We start from the raw sequence: 23605 nt of genomic DNA, 5'->3' as shown, positions 1-23605 counted from the left end.
GTGTTTCCAGCAATTCCTGGAGAGATGTGATATCACTTCCAGTTTCGCACTGGAAGTGACATCACACCACTGGCACAACAGTAATTAAAAAAAAAAATCTTCTGGTGCCAGTCCAAGAGGAAATGAGAGGCAGGGGTAGGGGGTTCCCTCACCAGGGGATTGGCACCCTGATTTTGCTGAACATGGACAAACTGTTTTAACTGAGTGACACATTGGTATAAATGGATGTCATCAAGGAAGATAATCTTAATATAATTACAATAATTAATTCTGAAAAGACATAGTTCAGATAAGTAGCCACATTGGTCTGCAGTAAAACAGAAGGATTTGAGACCATTGGCACCTGAGAGACCAACAAGATATTCAGAGTATAAGCTTTTGAGAGTCAGAGCTGCCTGCTTCAGACATGAGTAGGAATGGAGATCCCTGAGCCTTTATATCCCAGTAAAAGGTGAGTGGGGTGTTACAAGGGAGGGCATCAGGATGTAAAGGTACAATGCAACTTGATTAGAGCAGAAATTAGCATCTGTCGTGAGATAAAATCCTAAATCTCTGTTCAGCCGGGGATGGGGGTGGGGGGGTGTCCATTTTTCTGAATTTGTAAATTAACTCCACTTCAGCAATCTCATGTTGTAATCTCCTCTTGAAGTTTCTGTTTGAAGACAGCCACTTTTAGGTCAGCAATGGATAATGTTGAAAAAGCATTATCAATATTATTAAGGCTAAATGTAATAAAAAAAATTTCTTGCAGATTCCAAATGGAGACAAACAGTGCAGTCTTAAGAACTGAGTATACTTTACTGGGATTCTGAAAAGGCCTGTTAATGATTCTTCTCTAAGCCTGTAGGGTGTACATGTTTTTATACGTATGTTGCCTTTAAATCTAATATTATACATAGCTATGGGGCAAATGCAAAGATTGGTGATTAACCAGTAAGTAAAGATAATAATCTCAATGCCTAGGCAGTACCTGTATCAAAGAAAGTCAGCAGCACTAATAATCTAGTATGCTGTAGCTATTTAGAAACTGCCATGTTAAAGATATTTAAAAGAAAATTCCTTCAATAACTTTAGGGGAAATGTTATTCTTGCCATACATGCATTTTCTCTCTTGTGAATCACAGCAGGAACAAGCTATAGTGACACAGTGTAAAGCTTGCCTACTAAGGGCATTTATCAGCCATTTGGTCACCAATGCCAGATTGGGAAGAAGAGATTTGCAAACTAAATCCAGAGTATACACTCCGCACTGCCCCTCTACACACTTTCTCTAGCCATTAAGTGAAAAAAGTACACATCGTTAATGAGCCAATCTGCATAGCATAGAAAAATATCATTAGGAGGAGTTCATTGACTTACGAGAGGGGAACAATGATGAGATAGGGGCCATTGAGCCGTTTGTGATCCATCAGATAAGTGATGAGTGCAATAGTCTGTATGGTCTTTCCAAGCCCCATTTCATCAGCTAAAATTCCATTCAAATTGTTATTATACAGAGAAACCATCCATTCAAGACCCTGGATCTGAAATGAAGGAGATTGCTTCAGTTACCTAGTATCCATGCCCATGGTAATAGTTCAAGCAATTTTTAAAACATCTCTGCTTTGGTGCTTGTCAGCTGAGGATGTGTTTTCTGCAGCCAGTACAATGGACACGATACAAAAAGTTCTCTATATAAGAATCACTGCAGCTATGTAGACCAACATTTAGAATGCCTTTGCTCCCAAAACTGTTTTATAATTTGGGCATGATCCTTTTATGATTAATGTGGCAGCAACTGAGATATACAATGGACTCAATAGCTCATACATGCCTTGAGGCTTTATATTTCCAGGGTCTAGATTTTCCCACCGTTCCCTTTTGGAAGAGGCCTACCCTTCATACTGCGTGTGGCAACAACAAAACTATCCTGAATATTCTTTAAAAACTGAAGAAATTATGGACTACAGAATTAATTCCATATTGGTACATTGAGATAAAACTTTCAAAAATGCAACTTTTAAAACTGAATGATACCTAAGAAAAACTTCAGACATTTAGAATGGGAGAAAAAAATCTGTATTTGCTATATTTCTGTATCACTTTTCCTCACTGCTCAAAGCTGTCTACGAGCAAATAATAAACAAGCCTCTCTTTTCCTCCTTTCCTAATATTTGTGAAGTGAATACGTTAGCTTTTCTTCCTAGGATGACAGCCATTGGGGGAGGAACCAGGTGCTGCTCTGCCACTGAGAATTAGGATGGCAGCTGCTGAGCTCTTCCTTCACAGCACCTCTCTGCATTAACAATGTTTTAGGCTTAATTTTGATGATCCTCCAAAGCAGTTTGGGGAATTGGGAACTTACTTACTCGTCTCCGTTTTGAAGATGCTGTAAGAACAAGTAGCTGTGACTGCTCAGGGAATGATGCTCAACACTAATCAACAAACCATAGTTTGGAAGATCAGTGTAGACCAGTTTGCCCAAGTTAGATGTTACAGCAAACCATGGCCAGAGCAGCCCAGGAGGAAATTCACACGTAAGAGAGAAGGGGGGGACTGTATGAGCCCATGACAAACTCCTGACCCACTAAACTTTGACATTTGACCTAGGCCTAGCATTTACATTAATGCTAATCACAGTTGATGCTTTCATATTAAATGTTTTCATATTAAACAGAGTTTGAAGCAATGATTTCAAGAGGATTTGAAAACTCTAGTTATGGAGGAATCTATTTAATGTGACCTAGCTTGTGCCTACACAGATGCATCACTAAACCATGGTTAAGACAGGCAAGGAAAGGTTAAACACATTCACATGAAGGGAAGGAGAAAGTGCATATTTTTCAAGGCTGGCTCCTGATTAGATTGATCCTGCATGGATTGAAGGGAGACACTTTATGTCTGAACCAGACCTCAATCATTTATGGGAACAATGATCAGGGCAGGAGGTACTCTGGTTGACAGGCATCTAATTTATGGCATTATCCTGCATCACAAGGGGAACAAACATGCAGTTTGTATGCAATTGAGAGGGAGAGCACATGGCTTTTTGGTTGCAGCAAGCAAGAAGTTCTCAAAAACTGCAGAAGTCGTGAAACAATACTCTCAAAAGACAAAGTTCTTGTCACATATGTGAGGCCAGGCTGCTCAGCGGAGAAGGAATTAGATATACTTTAAAACAAGGGTCCCCAACCTTTCTGAGCCTGCAGGAACATCTGAAATTCTGACACAGTACAGTGGGCACAGCAACAATATGGCTGCCACAAAACAGCTGCAGCAGGAAACGTAGCCATCCACAAAACAGCTGCTACAGCTTACCTTCAGCCATACAGTGAAGATCCTTGTGCTGCAGAAGCAGTTTCTGCCAAAACAATGTTTTTAAAAATCTGCAGATGATCAATACTCCAATGGCGAGTCAGAAGCCATGCTTTGCAAAAGCCCACCTGGCCTCCCCACTTTCTAAAAATACTTAAACACTCAGCAGGCACCAGGAAAGGTATCAGTGGGCACAAATGTGCCTACGAGCACCATGTTGGGGACCCTTGCTTTAAAATATTGAACAGGGAATCAAGAGCTCAAATTATTGGATTCTAAGGTATTAGTTTGTAAGACTGAACCATTTTGCTTTGATCTTTTTCAGGGAGGCTCCTTATGGCAGACTTTAAGAGCCCCTGATGTAAAGTTATGCTGAAGGGAGTTATACTATAAATGGAAATATTTGCAAATATGAAAGCTGTCTTCTTCTAGAGTTCTTACCTGATAATGCTTTAGTGTGCCATTAATAAGAAGAGAAGATTGCTTATCTACTCTCTCTGCAATTGCATGAGCCACTGTATAGTAAGACTGAGACCCTCTGGCACTATATTGCATGCTGTATTCATCATCCACATCTTGTTTGGCTGTCCTTCAAAGCAAGTAGAGAGAGTCATTTGGAACCCTGTGTTACTAAAAAGTTTGAGAGGTTAGCAAGCATTCTTCATTCAACTGCAAAATATATGTGGTACAAAACAGTTTCCTTCCTGGAGAGAGCAGACGTCTCAAATTAGACTCACTCAATTATTTGTTTAGCATCTCGTTCAGAAACATCTTCACTGTTTGGATCCAAGTGGATCTTCTCATCTGTCTCTTGCCTACTTGAGTCTTCGTCATCATCCTGCAGAAAAGAACAGACCAGGTGTTATATTTGTAACATCAGTAAGAACTTAGTAAAAGCAAAATTACTTCTTTAAAATGATAATTTATATCTTTTATTTTAAAAAAAGCCTTTTAACAAGCAGTGCTTGTTTATCACAATTATTTGTGCGTGTACTGTTATGGGCATTTAATTTCAGAATTTTTAAAATATTGTCAGATCTTCCTTGCTTCCCCCTATTTTTAAAATACTTAATAAGGAGAAAATTCTATCTCATTTGTATTCCACAGACACCTGACATGGTGCATAACATTCTGAGAAAGAAAATTCCATCATATCATACGCTCAGGGGAAAAAATACTTCTATAGAGCCATATAATACCCATCACAGCTGAACATCTTAGGAATTTTAAAGTATTCAGAACACGATGCCCAAAAGACTATTTAATTTTTTCATTAACCACCCACCCAATCCAAGCATACTACATTAAAATTCTGAAACCACTGTCACAGCTTCCTGTTCTGATTTCACTTTTTATACTGTCAGCTATCTGTATGATCTCTTCTTTCCTTGATAAGAGATTAAGGTGAGTGAGAAGTAACCAATTTATATATTTGGGCACAAGCAGAGTGTGCCTGAGGTTAAAAGCCTTGTATTTAGTATAAATACAGGAGTTTCCAATAAGCATGAAGTACCCTATTATCTGCCAGGTCACAAAGTAACTCTGTATACCCAATAGAGACTCTAAGACAAATAGGCTTTAGAGTTCAAAAGGCTGTTCCCCTCCCAAATCTGAGGCTTTGAACCGCATTTGTCAGCCTTCTGAGATGGAAAATTAGAACTCATTGTGTTCACCAAGGAGGAAACTATAAGACAAAAAAAAAAAGCTTGAACATATTAAGGGGACCTCTGAATTCACCTTGCCAGGACCTTCTCAGTTCAACAGCTTACAAGGCCATCCTAAGCACAGATACGCCCTTCCAAGTCCTGTGACATCAGTGGGCCTTAAAAAGGTTTATCTCTGCTTAGGATAGCACTTAAAATCTGCAGTGCCCTAGTAGCTTATGACTAGAGATGAGCAAAACTGATCTGGATACAGGACACAGAATGAGAAAAGCAATAATAGCATCCAGCCATACTCATTTAACAGACTCCTTTCCACCTTTTCTTACCCCAGAGTCACAGCAAAGAGTCTCAAGAAATAATCAAAGCACACTCACTCCTTAGTGCTGGGCTGTAACTATGCACATGTATTTTCCTAGCTGTTACTTAACAATGCCGGTAAATAAGTTTTGCATATTGCTGAATCCATGCTTGATTGCTAAAGTAAGAAAACATACCAACAGCTGCATTTCACATTTTTCTCCTTCCTATCTGAAGCATCATTGTATTTTAATAAAGGACTGATTAAAAATATAACACTTTGCAGATAAACAAGTCTACTTATGTGAAGATAAAACTGATTTAAGTAGACATGACACTAGCTGTGGTAAATAATGACAACTAGTATCTGCTTTAATAGAGGACAAGTTCTAAAAATGTAAACCTCCTGGCTTATTGTGATACATGGGCATCCATAATTGAAGAGAAATATGTATTCTGTCACTACCTGAAGAGTTATAACTTCTACTTTATTTTCCCTGTTAATTAATAGGATTCTAATATAGCAATTTCAGTCCTATCACATTAAAAATTCTTATTTAGACCAGAAAAGCCAAATGAATTAGTATTAACAAGTAGCTCTTGTTATCTGTTACAATACAAAAGAAGGAAACGATACTTAGCAAACTTTATTTTAAAGCTATTTTCCCCATGATTTATCATGTAATATTATAATAGTGATTATTTTAATGGTTAGAACTACTTTTGTATGCTTCTCATTCAGTGAATAAAACACAAATTTTTCAAATTAGTATTATAAATAAAAACATATCTATCAAAGTGAAGTATTCCCTTACTTCCTCCTCATACTCAGAGCCACTTTCTTCTTCACTGTCTGACCGAGGAGCAACTTCATAGCTGATGGGGAAGAAGCAGACAAGAGAAATTGAAAAAGTGAAACACAGACTCCAAATATGGGTAAGAATAAATATGCATTTCAAAAAGGCATAGAATCTGCAAATATATAAATATAAAGCAAAAAACCCAAAGTGTTTTTTTGCTAATTTCTAGCTACTTACCCAGGGTTCATTTCTAACCAAGCATCCAACTGACTAGCTTTAGGAGCCTCTGGTCCAAGAAGAACTTTGCCTGTTTCAGTGTGAGTTACTTTGACTGGGAGATCACTCATTTGACTGCTCTCATCTATGGGCTGAACAGAAAGGAGAAATGTACAGCTTAATCTGTGAAGAAAACATCTCTATCTGACAGAAACAGTTCTGTTACAAAGTTCATATTAGTTTCTTCTTCAAAATCCATGTCAGCACCAAGTTACCACATTAGAGCGAAAAACAGAAGGGATGTACAGGTCAGAAATACCCTACCCAACAGCAGACTCCCCCTACAAAAAACCATCCCCACAATGTACCCTATAATGTGACACTGTATAAGATTCTTACAAACTTTGTAGTACGAGATGGCTTGGTACAAGTGAGCCAAGCCACATGCTGAAGAAGTTTTAAAAAGGAAATCACAAAATTGGGCTTCAGGGAAAATTCCTTCTCAGTTTCAAAAATGGATGACAATCAGTATGAATCAAAACCATTCAGATGTTTGGTTTTAGTATATGACAAAAATATAGTATAGTTCACTAAGCACAGCACAGCCAAAGTGTCAGGACTCAGGAGTTAAAATAACAACATTCATTTCTATTTCTTTGTTGCCATTTATATACAAATCTACAAAAATATATTGTACTTTAAGGCTTATTATTTCTTAGCAACTTACGAGCAGCATTTCAATATATTTAACTAATCTCCAGGGGGGAGGGGGTACTGCTAATGAATGGTCTAATGTCTCCTTATTATCTTTCCTCAAAACAAGAAATGACTTTTTAAAAAACAACCCTATTCATCATATTATCAGCATAAGATGCCTACATATACATGCACCCAGATAAACTTTCTAGAGACCTCTTCAGCATGCTCATTAGTGAGACAGCTCATTAACTGCAAGGGCACTCATTAAAATCTTCAATTAGTTGTGTTGGACAAAGTGTCTTCCATTAAACCAATTTACTACACATTTTATTGCATGCCAGAAAAGACAGCAATATGTATAGCTAGTCGTGTGTGTTTGCTTGATTAGTTAGGGTGTAACAATCCAATTTGCAAAATCAGCTGTGGATCATGTTAAAAAGTCTCCTTTTACTTGTGAAGGAAAAAAGATGAACAGGGTAATACTAAGCTGAATCTAGAATGTAGGTCTTTGGACAACGTAATCTGCATGAATATTTATCTGAAACATTATTTCTAACTACAGAACAGAAACTTCTAAATTATATTATTTAAGAAAACTATGCACAAGTCATCAACTTCCTTACTCCAAGATCATTTGTTATTTATTGTAAGACTGTTAATTTCCCACACAAATCACTTCTTTACAGCTTATATTCAACAATTGCACATTTTGAAGTTTCACAAAATAAAATCCAATTTAATTGGTAACAATCTGTGTATAATTTATTTTATTATTCCAATATTAATTTACCTTTCTTCTTTAAGAAGATCAGAAAAGGTAATGCTGGTCATCTTAGCACGCTTGTATGAAAACCTCAAACATTTTTCTTTGTATTTTTATAAAAATATATTTTATGTTTTTCAAACTACATTACAGCAGTTCATAAACATTCATAGGCCCAATCCTGAAACCGATACTAAGGGTAATAGTTTGAGTACGCTTGCCCTGTCCTTTTTCCTTTGACCGTGCCTTACACATTTGGACTATGGCCAATGCTCATTATGAACTAAGGGCAATAAGTTGAAATACCTTCTAAAGAGAAACAAGAATTCTTACCTCTCCATCAGGACCAAGTCCAGATCCCATTCCTTCTGTACTGTCTTCTGCCTTCTGTAACAAAATGATATGAGTCAAACTAAGAACATTAGGAAAATACAAAAAAATGTGAAGTATAGTATGTTATACTTGGAATATTTTATATCTACCTTAGATGTGTACGGCTATGATACATATCATAAACACATTTTGGACAATAAGAATTGGTTGTTTGCAGGTGGGCATGGATGCAGAATTGTACTTTAAAATAAATATGTACAGTTTTTTCAGTTTCTACAGGGAGTCTAAAGAGCTTCAGGAATGAAAAGTAGGCCTCATAAGTTCAATGCTTCAAGATCAATGCTTATCATTAAAGTAAACAGCCTTTAAACTTGTTCTGTAAATACTTGTTCCCATAAAGTTTTACTTAACAAAACAAGGAATACTCTTGTAACTGGGACCTGACTGGCTTGCCCCTGCGAATGATTCACAGTTCTACACAGGGCTGCGAGGCATGGCCTGGTGACCAGTGGGAGATTGGGAGGGACATGGGGGGCAGCTGTTGACAACGACGTGATTTACTTCTAGGATAACCCATACCAGCGTTAATGGTGATTATTTTTTTCTTTTGTTAACTGCTGGCAGGCAACAATCACTGGGGGCAGGAGAACTCCTGCCCCCAGAAGGAATTTTGCAGCCCTAGTTCTACCAGGCTCAGAAATTAAACTGGGCCCAATTCCCCCTTTAATATAGTGCAGATTCTGCAGCATTCAGAAATGCTGTCACTAGAGTAAATAGATATACAATACAAAGCAGTCAAATTTAAAACAAGTGGGTAATTTTGTGGTGGCTGCATGTTCCCCTGGTAGTTTCCACTTGTTGTCTTCTCAACATATCCCACTTCTTTCTCATTACCTGCCTCCTTTCTCATTCTAATATCTTTCACTTCCCATGTGTTCTCTGTCTATTATGCTTCCCTGCATGCTTATTTTTATCATTTCACTTCCATTATTTGCCCCAATCTATATCATAAACAACTGCTTCCAATATGATCTTCTATAGATGGCTCCAAATATCGATGCACTAAATATACACATTTCATATTTTGCATCTACCAGTCACAAAGTACTTTTTCCAAATAAGTGGGAAGATATCCCACATACCGGAATATTTATAAGAGAAAAGCTGTTTTTTTGCAATTGCCAGAAGATGAGTACATCTTGTATTTGGGTATTGCATGCCAACACAAAATGTCATAAAGAGCAGCCCATATTTCCCCTTCTTTTTTGACATTCATTTCTCTTGTTCTATTTAGAACAAACTAGCACCTTTACTGTCCACTGCGGAACAATTTGAGTCCTTTGCATTTGTCATTTAAACGGACACTACACCTGGAATAACAAAAACTTCTGACAAGTTGGCTTAAGTTTTGTTGCCCTTTCTCTCCCTGGATGGGGGCAATATTGTGGTGGCAGATTGTGCTGTGGCACCAGCAAGGGGTGGCAGACGTCAGGTGGCATGCAAGCAAGTCCTGGCAGCAGCAGTTAGGTGGGCCACTTAGAGCAATTTGCTGCTACTTTTAACATCAACCAGCTATGAATGGAGTCTGCTTCCTTTGCACCAGACTCACTATTCTGTATTGACCACTGCTTCAAAGCAAAAGGAGAGGCCTGAAATTGGCCCAGAGCTGACATTCTGCGTGTCTACTTCAGTATTAAAGAGCTGCTAAGAACTGAGAGTTAAGAGGAAATAAACATGAAAAGGGCACGCCTCTGTACCAGTCAATATTTTGTCTTGAGTTGCCCCCACCCAAGGACTGGGCCTCTCTCAGTTTAATACACACATGTCCTTCATACCTGAATCCCAAACACAATACAAGAACCACCATTACATGCAGAAATGGCCAGAGAAAAGTGAGTGTAAAGAAAATCAGATGAGAAAATATTTGGTAGAAAGGGTAGGTGGGAGTGCACCACTGACAGGTTCTTTTGCAAACATCAGTATTTCACTCTGAAGAAAGTGAAATACTGATATTAATTTGCATTATGTTGATTAGTTATATTTTGGAGCTGGATATACTTCAATTAATTAAAAAATTAATGAGAGGGATTAAACTAAAATATATGCAGATATCAAGTGTTCAATGTATTTGCATTCGATATTTGCACAACTCTAAAACCCTCTCTTCACTGTTTTATGTGGTCATAATTGGACCATATAATTAAAAAACTTTTACAAACTGAGTAAGACTCTAAATTACATGAAATTTCATGATCCTTTTAACAAATGCAGCAGTTGGGGCTGATGTTTCAAGACAGAGAATAGCACAGAGAAGGGCTTCTTAAAATTCTAGCTTCAAGCTGGCTTCGTGCTGAAAACCACCAGCCCAGGATAAAAGCAAGGGGGAGTGGCAATTTGGCAATTTTCAAAGAGAAAATGGAATGAGGAAAAAAGGTTAACACTCTCCTCACTCATCTGTACTAGTCTCTCCCCTTTAAAACCACAGTCCTACCAGCTTATCTCTGTAAAGTAAAATAGATTGTAAGAATGATCATAGGATTACATATCACACACAGTTCTACAATGAAATCCACTGTATTTACCAGTAGTATACGGTGACAAAACAAAACGTTACAAGTGGCAACGCCTTCAAACAAGGCTCCCCTGTTTTTCCTCAGATATTTAAACCCCTCACATTTATCTGTTAAAAATCACATCTGATAAATGCCTTGTGATTGCATACTTCATTATTGTTATTCAGCAGTGCGCTGAAACAGAGTGAATTAAGACTATCAGCTCTACAATATATATTATACCCTCACCGTTATCTTTAAAATGTTAACCCAAAGCTGTTGGAGGAAAGACAGAAAGCTTAAAATCTATGTCTCAATGATGTAAACTCCTCATAAACTGACAATATCTGCACTGCTTACCAATATCTTTTACACAACAGAAGCTGTGCTTCCATACAATCATACTATTTTTCAGTTAAACCATTTATACTATTACTATCAATATAGTAAAATTGTAAATTTCAGCTATGTACATGTAGAGAAACCGAATATTAGGCCAAGAAAAATACTTCAGATTCACAGCAACCAGCATCTAGCCCTACACAGGGATGGAATGATGGTTAAAATTCTAGGCAACAGGATTCTGACTGCCTCTCTTGCTATAAACCTGAACAGAACACACATGCAGCCCAACACACTCTTTTGATTATCCCTTGATCACAGAGAGTCCATTTGGCTCAATCAGAGACTATGGTCTCTCATAGCCCTCTTCCCACAATATGGAACTATCTCCCTGACGTCCTATGCTTGCTAGATCCACTTAACCTCCTGGCAAGCCTGGCTGTTCTGGAGAATTTTATGCTGCGAGCCACTGGACTAAGGGATCTTAAATGCAGATGCTGCTAATTATGATACCTGTTAACTTTTCAGGATTTTAATGGAGTGGATGGAGAATATCTTTTTTTTTAATTGTAGGAAGAGGGTTATGTTGTTAGTATATCTTTCTTTATTGTACATTTCTGATTCTCTGTTAGCTGCTCTGAGACTACTGGAAGAGTGGGGTCACAACAATTTCTATGAACTGTCACTAAGCCCATGCAAAAAGGCATGTGGAATTTTTCTACTTTGCATGAGGCATGTATAGAACTTGAACTGAATCTTATCATCAGGCTCTCTGTTACTTAGGAACATCTTCCTGAGGAAGGGTGCACATTTGAGAATATTCATCTTCAAAAAAATACACAAAATTGTTTCAAAAAATTCTACCAAGTGGGTTTAGTTTTGATTTTAGCTATTCCATAGAAGTACAACTAGGGAGAAAACTCAAACTTACTTAAGCGTACAAAATGAATTCTTCATAACCAATGTGGTCCCCCAGAGTAAAGGGAATTAATTATATACAGGGCAGCTTAAAGAGAATGATTCTTTAGCATCAGTCATTTCACCAATGCTCTGCCTACAGGACTAAGCCTCAAGAACCCTCTTTTATGTCACTGTTACTGAAGAATGAAGTCTGAATTGTATTTTTAAATAGACAATCGCATAATATTACAAACTAGGAAGGTTTGAAATATTAAGAAAGACACTGACACAGCTCCTTGGATAAATTAGCAAACTGACCTGCTGACAGAGCAGTAACCTGGTTATTTAACAGGAAATAGGTGTCATAGATCATGGTGAGTAGTAGATTTAAGGCACTATGTGACTGGTAAAACCCAGGAAATTAAAACATGTAAAATAACATTAAGTACGAATGATAGAAAATCTCTTGAGTAAAGAAAAATCCAGGTTTGTGATGTGGCACCCAGGCACTCTTGAGTAAAACTGCATGTTCTGCACATTCTGTTTTATATTGTGATAGTACAATACACCAAATTATGAAATTTGTGAAAGCAGTTGAAACCAGATTCAAATAAAGAATGAGAATACAATGAAAAAGCAAAGGGCCTTTTAATTTCATTTTGGTGTGTTTTATCCAGCAAAACAACCAAAACCGTGGAAGCCCACTATCTTTCAGTACTGTAAACAAAAAAAAGCAAGTTTACTTTTTACTACTTTGCATCTAATGAGATGATTAAAAAGCTGCCCTGATTGCGATCTGGGAATTATAATTTATGCTTTTCTAACCTCAGGACAATTAATTTAATATCAGTTCACATTCTCCTTCAAACATTTTTTGGAGGGGGAAGAGCACATTGACCATCCTCCTGATTACCTTGAGAACTGTGCACATCTATGAACTGTGATTCCAAGCTAAATTAATGTAGGAAATATGCCAGGAAGCTTTTGCTTAAAGTGCAAACCAGCATCTACAGGTCAAATGCCAGTGAATCTGTACGTCTTGAGATGGGGAGGCCTTTACTTACGTAGGAAATTCCTGGGATTAGCATACACGCAGACACTTTGCCTGAACTCAGGAATCACAACAAACTCCAATTAAACTGAAATTAGACAGCTTGGTGCTGTGCTCACAGAAACACCTCTCTTCTCCTCTCTCATCTCTCTCAGAGAATACCTGGGTGCCTGCATTTATATGTAAGGAGGAATCACAGCTCATTTCAAACCAGGAATCCTTCATACCAGAAGGTCATAGGAATGAGGCAAAAGAATAGCAACGAGTCATGTTCATACACATCTCAGATAACTGGAATTGAATTCAGCCAACATCCATCTCTCTCTTAACTCTGTTTCCACTGAGGGAGATGCAGCCTTGACTACACATGTGCTTTGTCTTATAGAGAATCCTGGAAGGAGAGTCTGCCTGTTAAATCCTGAAACTAGTCAAGTGTGAACATAGTCTGAAGTAAGATCAGGAGCATATAGAGTTAGTTAACTAGAGATGTGTTTCTTTTGTGTATTCACATCTGAAACAATTGGTTTTGGAAGGGGAGAGCTTATAACCAGGTAAGGGGATTTGACAGTGTTAAAAATGAAATGCTCCTCTCTTTGCAGCATAGATTTTATCTGGCAAAGATTTTTAATTTATTTTATTGAGACCTCAGAGACACTTTCTGAAAGGGTGCCACTTACTTTTCTGGGGAAGAATGGAAAGGATGAAGGGATATATTTTAAATGGCAGATAGTGACAGCTGAATAATATACTTGCCTTCTTTCTTCTCCTCCTCTTTTTCTTTTCTTTGGCAGCTTGTGCTTGTTTGTGCTCCCACACCAGATTAGTCAGGTTAGCCACATATTCATCTGTTTGCTGTAGCAGGTATGCCAAACGTCTGTCTTTCTTCTGATCGATCAGTTTACGGTAGCCTTCTTCATCTTCAGCCTAGCAATGCAGGGAAATAAAAAGTAATGTTGTGCAACTAACCACTGAGTACAGTTACCCATATGAGATCCAGACAGGTTTAACTGAGGTGGATGGAGCAGTTTCAACCTCTCGCATGTGTTTGGGTGTTATCCAAGTAAGGGATGGGGGACTTCAACCACACATTTACTAACAGACTACCATTTTGAAAATGTGTTTGTCAGAAGCCAAATTTTAAATGTTATCCAATATAGCCTAAAATAAAACAATTGCCTCAATTATGTTTGAGATACTAAAAGGCTTAGAATGGCAACTAAGTGCTATGTTGGCATATTCCAGAGATATGCCAGCAGCAAACCCTGCCGGTGCCATGCAGGTGTAACGGCTATACTGGGCCTGGGCAGCATCAGGGCATACCATGGGAGGATCAGAATGTAGCTGCGTTTCTAAATCCATCCAGCACTGGTTACAAACCAGATGCTAATATAATGTTACACCACCAAAACCCCGACATACCTCAAAATCATCCCATACTGGTGAAATAAACAGTGCCTCCTCTCACTTTCCAAACTGCTCCCAAATATAGCAGCAGCTTAGGATGCCAGATAAGTCTGCAGTCAGTAACATCCGTCCACAGCACATTCCACTATCCATCACCATATAAACTTCAGCCTGGACAAGCATAGTTCATATGACACGGTACATAACACGGTACTATACCTCTCTGACCCATGTCAGGAACATCTGAAACACAGGGCTTTGTGCTATGCTGGTGGGAACTGAACATAAAGGCCACAGAAGGAGCCCTTAGCACCAATATCCAAGGGAGAAAACCAACATTGATGCTGCATTTGCCTAACTATGCTCCGCTCAGAACTAGACATGGGCACGAATCGAAATGAGAATAAAATTTCTTGATGAATCGGGCCAATTCGTGTTTTGTGAAACGCGGTTCATGAGGCCGCAGTTTTCATGAAATTCATTACTTTGGGGGCCGATTCATTTGATTCGTGAATGATTTGTGATGCCAGACAGGCTGGTGCCAATCCATTGATTCCCTAGGCAATATAGGCCCGGAATGTCTGCAGACCTTTTGTTGCCATTGGAAATCCCAATCTTAGCCCACATAACCTTGATAGGCAGCTCTCCCTGCCAACTGGAGAGTTTCCATTCTGCCCTATACACCAAGGAGCAGGGGGGTAGGCAACTGAGGAGATGGGTCTTCTGTAGTCATGAGAACACCAATCTCATCCGTCCAAACCCTGTTAGGCAGGTCTGTCTGCCAACTGGAGACCTTCTGTTCTGCTCTATGTAAGCATTTCTTACATAAGGCACAGCTCTCTGCCTCGTGCTTTTCAGTTCTAGTAGACAGAGGGAGAGGCAAGACCTGTTGCCGGGATTTGGACTGAGAGAGTGGAATTGGGAGCTTTGGGGTGGATTTGCTGCAGCTTTAAAAGAAACTGAAAAGCCTCTTTCTTATTTTCAGCTCTTGGCCTTGCTGGGAAGGTGAGGGTGCCTTCTTTCCTCTACCCCACCCAACCCCAGTCTCAGGGCATTGCCTGGCTCTTGGGCCAAGCTTGACTGAGGCCTACCTTTTTTTTCTTTAATTTTGTTTTGCTTATATTCTTATTTAGAGCATTTGTTCTTGCTGTTTTGTTGGGTGAGGGTGGGCGGAGGAGAGCCTGCTGAAGTCTCCCTGTGAGTTTAGTATCTCTGGGTAAGAAGGGGGCCATTGAAGTGCCCTGGGTTCTGACGAATCATGAAACTAATGAATCGTTTTGTGAAATGGGACAATTTCGTAAAAGTTCATGATTCGTGGAATGTGACAAAATACGAAACACTTGTTTCAGTTTTTTCCTATTTCATGCCTATCTCTACTCAGAACCCTGACAGATATTCTCCTACAGGACACAGACAACAAAGGGGACACTCTGCTCCTCCAATGGGGACTGCAAGGACATTGCACCCCACACAGGTAGGCAAGGTGGAACCCCAGCATTCGGTACCACTATCACCCCACCAAAATATGTATTGAGAACCACATTGACTGGCCTCTTACCAAATGCCACTCTTACCATCAGCCTTCTCATTCTTTCTTTTTCAATTCTCTCTGTTTCTTTCTTCTGTTCACGCTCAGTGTTGGCATGCCAAGTAGCCACAGCTTTTGAAAGTTTCTGAATTTTACCAGCCACTGACCGATGGTACTCTTTAAAATCTTTAGCATGCTGCAAAATGCTGTTGAGATATTCCTGTAAAATAATTAAATATGAAATAACTGGGTGTGTTTATATAAGTTTCCTCAAACCGAGTATGCTATAGAAGATTCAGATATATTTCTTTTTACTGACTTGGTATTAAGCTGCAAGAGTATGTATTTAGTTCTGCAATGAAAAAGCTAACTCCTGAATAGCACTTATGATTTAAAGCTAAGATGATAACCATAGTCAAACCATATACACATCTGCTTTGGCTGAAGCGCACATTGGTTAAGCTGAAAGAACTCAGGCTCAGGCCCTAAAGTAGGACATACTTTAAATGCTAATCAACGATGCAATAATACTGTAGTTTTGAATAGTTCAAACAAAAATACAGTAAAAACCAGTTTTTAGCAATATTATTAAAGTTGTTATTAACAGAGCAATCCTAAGCAGAGGTACACTGATGTCAGCTGACATAAAAAGATGTAACTCTGCTTAGGATAGCACCGTAAATATCCCAATAGTTATATTATTCATCTTAACAGCACAAAAACAGCACTAGATATTGAAAACAAAAGAGGTCACATAATAAACAAGTAAACAATAAATTAGAGAATAACAAACCAAATGAAAAAATGTAAAACTAGTCACCAGCACTGGTTATTTTTATTCGAAGTGTCTTCACCTGGCACCTAAATGTCATCAAACTTTGTACCAGGGGGATAAGCAAAGGAGCTACCACAGAAAAGGCCATGCTTCCAGTAGCCATCCACTTTACTAGCATAGGAGAACCTTGAGCAGGGCCTCTCAAGAAAATTTCAGCTGTTGGGAAGATTACATGACAGTAGGCAGCCCTTCAGATAACCTGGTTTCAAATAATTAAGGATTTTTAAAGGGAGAAAATGGATAAAAGCCCTATGTGCCATATATGATCACCCTACATCTGTCTGCAGACACTCCCATGTTGCTTTAAGGGGAGAGCAATTCTATGGACAACAGGCTTAGTCCTAACACTCCAACAAACTAGACAGACCAACTATACCTCTGTTTTGTTTAGATTAATTTTCAGAACCTACCCAGCAGCTAAGACCTTGGTTAGAGGCCCTGTTCTACATGCCCCCTAAGTTTCAGAGACAAGATGGAAAACTATGAAAGGCAGAGCTTTCTCTGTTCTGGCGCCTCAGTTTTGGAACTCTCTGGTACTGAATCTGTTGAACATCAGACAAAAGGAAAAAACATTTTTATTTTCCAAAGTGCAAGTATTTACTGTTCCTTTTACTTTACTTCTAGGGTTGTTTATATCAGGAATATGTTATAGTATGATTGTTTATGCAAATGATATAGCTTTTTATTGCTAACATTGTTGCTTATTTTAGTCCACTGGTTTTTATTTCTGTAGGATGCCTCAAGACCCCTGGTAAAGAGTACAGGTTAGAGAACACAGCTTAAGAATGCAGCCTTGGATAAATGAATAAATCATGAATAAATAAACTATAAAGGACACAACTGGCTGTTTTTAACCAAAATGGCTGCTATACACTGTTGATGTCAAGACAAAAAAAAATACTTAATGTAATAGACCAACAAAGCAGTTGCTGAAAATATCTATACCTGGTGCTTTTGTCTACGCTTTCTCTCCTGTTCTATCTTCTGTTGTTTCTCAAGTTTTTCAGTCATTCGGGCTTCCCTCAGAGTTTGGCGCTTGCTGCGTTTGTAGGCTTTAGAGTTCAAAGCAGTCTCCAAAGTTGTGTCACGACGCATGCAGGCCACAACCTCTTGTCTTAACTGTAATCCGCAATAAAAGTTTTTTAAAAAGCAAATAATCTCTCAGAGCAGTTTAACTGAATAATGACAAACGAGTTTTTCACAAAGCTTCTTCTTTTTCTGTTCAGCCTTAGGATTTCTTCAACTATGACTGGATTCCTAGAGTCTGCTAAGTTGATTAAGTTAACCTTAGAGCTAAGATTGCAGAAACAGAAATTAATTTTTTAAAAATTCATCCAGTTCTGAGATGTATATACAAAATAGCATACAGATCAACAAGATTCACTATAAATAGTTTAAAACTGATTCAGTTTTATAGAATATTTATGTACATAGTTGTTCTTTTAACCCCTCACATACCAGAACTCAAATAACTGGGGGGGGGGGGAACACTTTCTTTTAGAAAGCATTATTACCTGCCGCTGGAAATTCAGTAGTCTAAGCGCCTTCAGCTCCACTGTGGCTTTAGTTCTCAGATCTGGAGGCAAGGAGCCAGGCAAATTTTCTAATTCCTGAATTCTGTGAGCAATTCGAGCCTGAAGCCTAAGTAGATAAGGATAAAAAACAGGGAATTATTTAAAACATTTCCACCCAGCATGCATCAGCATAGTTCTCAAGGTCCCCTCCAAGTAACATTTTAAAAATAAATATTAATAAAGATCAATAAAAAGGGCCAGGTAGGCAGTGATAAAACCGCAACAGGACAAAGACCAGTAGTAAATAGGTTGCCAGGTCCCATTAACCTCTAGAGAGGAGGGGAGGGAACCCAGCACTCACCTTTTGGAAGCCTTTGCATGGACTCCCAGGGCTGACGTGATGTCACTTCCAGGAGTGACATCATCATGCAGGCTGAGGGAATGCTCCTGCACTTCTTAAAGAATCTTCCCATTTGGGGCTTAAATTGACCCAGCATGAAGTACAGGAACACTTCTGTGGCTTGTACAATAACATCACTTCTGGAAGTGCCCCAGGAGGCTGGCCAGGTGAGCAGTAGCTAGGAGCAGGAGATCCCCCACCCCCACCGGGAGAATGGTAACCCTAATAGTAAACCATGTTTTTCAAATCCACACAAATGAAACAGGACAAAACCTAAACTAAAATATAGCAAAAACAAAAAAACCAGAATCCCTCAAATGCCTGGAAAAATATGTATTTTCACCTGGCACCAGGTAAATCCTTCTAGAGAAGGTTCTGCAATCAAGGTACCATAGGAGGGAAGGATGTGTGTGTAGTGCTCACCCATTTTATTTCTAAAGGGAAAACTAAACAGAGCAGAGCTTCTCAAGTAGATTTTAAGTGACGGAAATGTTTGTATGGGAGTGCTCCACCCTGGTTTCAGACCACATATGTAGGGAAAAACAGTTTTATTTTTCAATTCCATGCCTATCTGATAGATTTAACATCTCTAAAATCCTGTGGTTATTTGAGAGCAAGTGCCATTGAACACAACGGCATCTGCTTGCAAATAAACAAGATAAACAATAAGGCAGTATGAGCCCATGAAGTCCCTTTACCCTGAATCGGGCCCTTGGTCCATCAAAGTCATTACTGTCTATTCAGACTGGTGGCGGCTATCCAAGGTCGCCGGTGGAGGTCTTTCACATCACTGACTATCTGATCCTTTTAACTGGAACCACAGCAGCTCACAGAGTATTTTTCTTGTGGCATTCATTCATTTGGTCATTCGGTCATTCGTTCTCTCTCTCTCTCTCTCACACTCACACACATTAAAAATAAGGAGCTTACAAATGCCAATATTTATATTCAAGCTCTTTGGGGTATAAATTGTTTAAGAATTACTAACATATATAGAAACACTTTGGGACCACAGTCAAGAGAAATATATGTTAAGATGAAAAAAAGAAAAGGTGAGAACCTTCTAACAGCCTTGAAAGGCAAGGAATTTTTTTCACACTTCAGCTGAAGAGATCTTGTCATCCCCCCACACTTCTGGAAATTAATATGGAAAACGTAACTGCCACTAAAATTTAGTTCTGATCATTCCATTCAAATATCCATAAATTTATCTAATTATAAGCTGTCCCTATCATATCTTTGATCTCTTATTATCGCACTACTAAATGTAAGAATTAATGTTACGGATGCTAATTGAGTAGCTGGCAGCTCTGATATGAAAAGCTGTTAAGTAAGCAAAATGTTAAGAGTTGTGTCAGTCCGGCACCAGACAGACTCTTGAAGAACAACACTTTTAGAAGCCAAATGAATTCTAACATTACACTGGTGCTAATGTACTTCCTCTCTCCAATACCAGGGCAGGAAGCCAAATGCTGCAAAATACTGGCATTACATGGTCCAGCAGCTCTGCAACAACCGACCATAGCAGCTGCCTCAGTTCCTTCTGAGACCAACATCCAGTCATAGGAAGGATAGTACATTGTAAACTCCTGACTAACGGGTTACTGGAACTATTTGGACCAGGTGCAGCAGCAGCAGCCCTAAATGTACAGCCACTAGGTTATGCAGTATCCCAGATCCCAGATATTCCTGAGAACAGCACAGGAAAAAAAGTTCATTGAGATTCCTCATTTATCAATGTTATAAATAAATAATCAATGTTCGCACTAGCTAGACTTGTAACGTTACAGATGAACAACCAGTCATGTTCCTTCCACTGAGATGAATGAGAGAGCACCTTTGCACACAAGAGATTCCTATCTTAAGCCAGCTCCTGAAACTGCAAGGAGCCACCGGATGGGCAGGCCCATTAACTTAATAAAACTGTACAACTGGAGAAAATTTATTTTCATAAAGATACTAAACCTTAAAAGAAACAAAATATGAAACCAGGCTTCGTTCCTTTCTTCAGAATCTAACTAATGCATTAACAGTTTTGAAGGTTATTTGCAGGCCAGACTAAGTGGGCATGAGCCACCAAAGAATCCTGAAAGCTCAGCTGCCCAAAAATAAAGCAACAGCCAAACATCTCCTGCCACTTATCATTCATTAGTTTCTAGTGGAAGTGGATTTCTACCTAACAACATATGTAGAAATTAAAACCTAGTCTTTAAACATTTCACAGGAAATTTTTAAGGCCTCACTTCATCCTCCTAAAGGTTCCAAGTCAGTGCATAAACTATGCTTTTAGACAGACAGCTGTCTTTAGGCTTATTGATCAGGCGTTTGTAACACTGCTGGGATAGAACAATAACACATTCCATAGGACCCTCATGTTAAAGTGAAATTCAGCTGAAAGACAGGGCACCATTAGGTATCTTTACTTAATCCCTTTTCTCATGGTATAAATACATATATATAGCCACTGTAAGGGAAGTAGAAGGGGGGAAAGCAAACATGAGTTGTAATGTACACAAACATATCTGAGGGCTGGTTCATTATCTCCACAGAATCAAGTGGTAAAATGTTCAGGCCAACAGGTGTAGGTTTTACATATTTGGGTACTTCCAAATTGCATTTAGAAAGATCTAGCATCTCAGGGGGGAAACTCAAATTAACCTTCCCTGTGACATGCTATTTTCCTAGGATCGGATTTTTTTTTCAAAAATCCAACTTCTACCTCACCCCACAGCCAGATACTGTGCAGTAAAAAAAAGTTTATAAAAATGCTTTACAGCTTTATTTGTCTGATGTATAAACTGTCCTGAGTCAACATACAATGTAGGGTTACTGTTCCCCAAATGGGGCAGGGGATTCCCCACTCCTAGCCTCCTCCTCCTCCTCCCCCCACCCACCACTCACCTGGCCATCAGGGAAACAGGTGTGGGAACTGGCCTCTCAGGGCACGCACCTGGAGCAGCACAACAGTATCACTTCCAAGAGTGATGTAATCGTGCAGGCCTACGATGGGCTTTGCACTGGGCCCATTTGGGGGCCCAATTTGGCCCAGCGTGAAGCCCAGGAGCATTTCTGGGGCCTGCACAATGATGTCCCTGTCGGAAGTGATGTTATTGTGCCATGCCAGAAGCATGCACACGAAGCTGCAGGTAAGTGCCAGGAGGGTAAGAGGACCTGGCAACCCTAACACCAGGAGCAACATGGGCACATTAGAATTTCATAAACACAAAAATTAATCATATTCAAAATGTGGATTCAAATGTTTTTTGCCGGTGGTTGACAAATAATTTGACATATCTTTATATTTAAAACCCTGCTTCTCTCCAGACAATGTCTCCAAACTTCAATGGGATACAGCAGGCAGACAGGGAATTCTGAACTTTTTGAAACAACCAAAAAGGATGTAATACTACATAACCATAGGAGCCTCATTTGGCATCCTCAAGAGTACAGAAAATTGAAGCAAAATTAGGTCAGACAGGTTTTTCATACAGATTGAGCAGTAAATCAGAAAGGGCTACAGTACTGGCAAGAATGAATTCCATTAAAGGCAACAGATATTTGTTCAGGTCCAAAGGAGAAGTTTATGATTCCTAGTAGGAGAGTTATTTGTTCAGAATGATGCTGGTACATTTTGTTCCTTGTAATAACTGTATGACACTGTAAAAATCTCTATGATTTTTGCGCCACTCAGTAATTGGCCTGTTTTGGAAAGAGGGGTGGGGTGGGATTTTAGAACAGTAACAAGAAAAAAATAACAATATAAAATTGACATTTTTGGTGACTGCTCTACCTCCTTGCATTACAAAAGATATAAAAGTGGCACTGGATGTTAAAAAAGAAAAAGGGAGAGGGAAAAGACAAATGCAGCAACTAATCAGTATTGCCCAATGGACATCTTCAGAAAGCCTAGTTCCATTATGCAGGGCTTAGAGAAGTCAGGACAGGATAGGGAAGAAAAAGTCCACTGAATCCACAAGAGAGTCGTTCTCTTTAATGAACTCATTCCTATCTAATGGCTATCACTGGATAGCTCAAGGCACATTCTAAATTAAGGCTATTAACCCATTTTACAAGCTGTGGGTTGCTAGTCAAGGTCAACCATGGGATAAAGGAGCTGAAAGGTTATTTGAATTATTCTGCATAAGCCAGAAATGTTGAAATACATTATCAACCGTAAACATCTTCTGATATATGAAAAATCTTTAGAAGGTTAAGCCAGAGTTCCTTCTGCTTTCTTAGCTTTGGCAGAAACCCAAACATTCCCTGTACTGGAAACACAGACTCCAAACAGAGACCACATGTCTCATACTATTAAGCTTTGCATGAGCTGGGCTGTTTGTAATGAATGATTTCCCAAGCAAAAAGACAAGAAAAAACATTTCAAGTGTGTACTCCTAGCAGATCCACTAAAGCCCACAGAATAACTGTGCTACAAAACTAAAGACAAAAAGAAGAGAATCCACAAACTAGAATATTTTGAGAGGTTTTAAGTTCAGCATGGTGTCCTTCTGCTAGATGGACCAGCCCCCATATCTCTATTCAAAAAGCTACCTCTTCTACTTCTCTCTTTTAAAGACAACTTTTCAGAAAAATCTCTTTTTCTGTTATACAGAATGGTATTAGTGCCTCTGAAAACATGCAGTAAAAACATGTCTCTAGGGTCATGAGTAGCCAAGTTCTAGGCCATGTTATCAGACACACAAATGAGGGTTGCCATTCCCCTGTGTGGGGTGGGGGATTCCCTGCCCCTACCTTCCCCCTGCCCCCACTTACCTAGCCTGTGCGCTTCTCAGGGTGCTCCTCCAGGGCGGCATGCTGTGTCCCCAGGCAGCATGGCGCATTCCCACGCCCACAGCATCCCAATTTGGGCTGAATTGCACCCCATAGCAGGCCTGATTTGGGCCGAACTGTGCCCCGCAACGGGCCAATTCAGCCCCTTGGTGACCCCTGGAGCACTCCCAGGCCACCCTTTGACTCGCACGATGGTGTCACTTCCCGGAAGTGACATCATCT

The 23605-nt window shown here is 39.2% G+C and overlaps 1 protein-coding gene across 2 annotated transcripts in view; it reads right to left on the bottom strand.

The window, feature by feature from the left end:
• SMARCA2 (SWI/SNF related, matrix associated, actin dependent regulator of chromatin, subfamily a, member 2) overlaps positions 1 to 23605 on the bottom strand; it is a 145916-nt gene that overhangs the window by 70578 nt on the left and 51733 nt on the right. For both annotated transcript variants that reach the window (XM_054987638.1, XM_054987637.1), the window contains exons 7-16: positions 18193 to 18319; positions 17624 to 17797; positions 15890 to 16063; positions 13665 to 13835; positions 8067 to 8120; positions 6293 to 6423; positions 6071 to 6131; positions 4032 to 4132; positions 3736 to 3883; positions 1360 to 1523 (exon numbers count right to left, since the gene is read on the bottom strand). In XM_054987638.1, coding sequence (XP_054843613.1) covers positions 1360 to 1523; positions 3736 to 3883; positions 4032 to 4132; positions 6071 to 6131; positions 6293 to 6423; positions 8067 to 8120; positions 13665 to 13835; positions 15890 to 16063; positions 17624 to 17797; positions 18193 to 18319 — 1305 coding nt within the window. The remainder of the gene's footprint in view (positions 1 to 1359; positions 1524 to 3735; positions 3884 to 4031; positions 4133 to 6070; positions 6132 to 6292; positions 6424 to 8066; positions 8121 to 13664; positions 13836 to 15889; positions 16064 to 17623; positions 17798 to 18192; positions 18320 to 23605) is intronic.

The sequence above is a fragment of the Eublepharis macularius genome, chromosome 8 (assembly GCF_028583425.1).
Source record: "Eublepharis macularius isolate TG4126 chromosome 8, MPM_Emac_v1.0, whole genome shotgun sequence".
NCBI classification, from domain to species: domain Eukaryota; kingdom Metazoa; phylum Chordata; class Lepidosauria; order Squamata; family Eublepharidae; genus Eublepharis; species Eublepharis macularius.
Note: the sequence above shows the minus strand (reverse complement) of the source record. Positions and strands in the feature narration are given on the sequence as shown.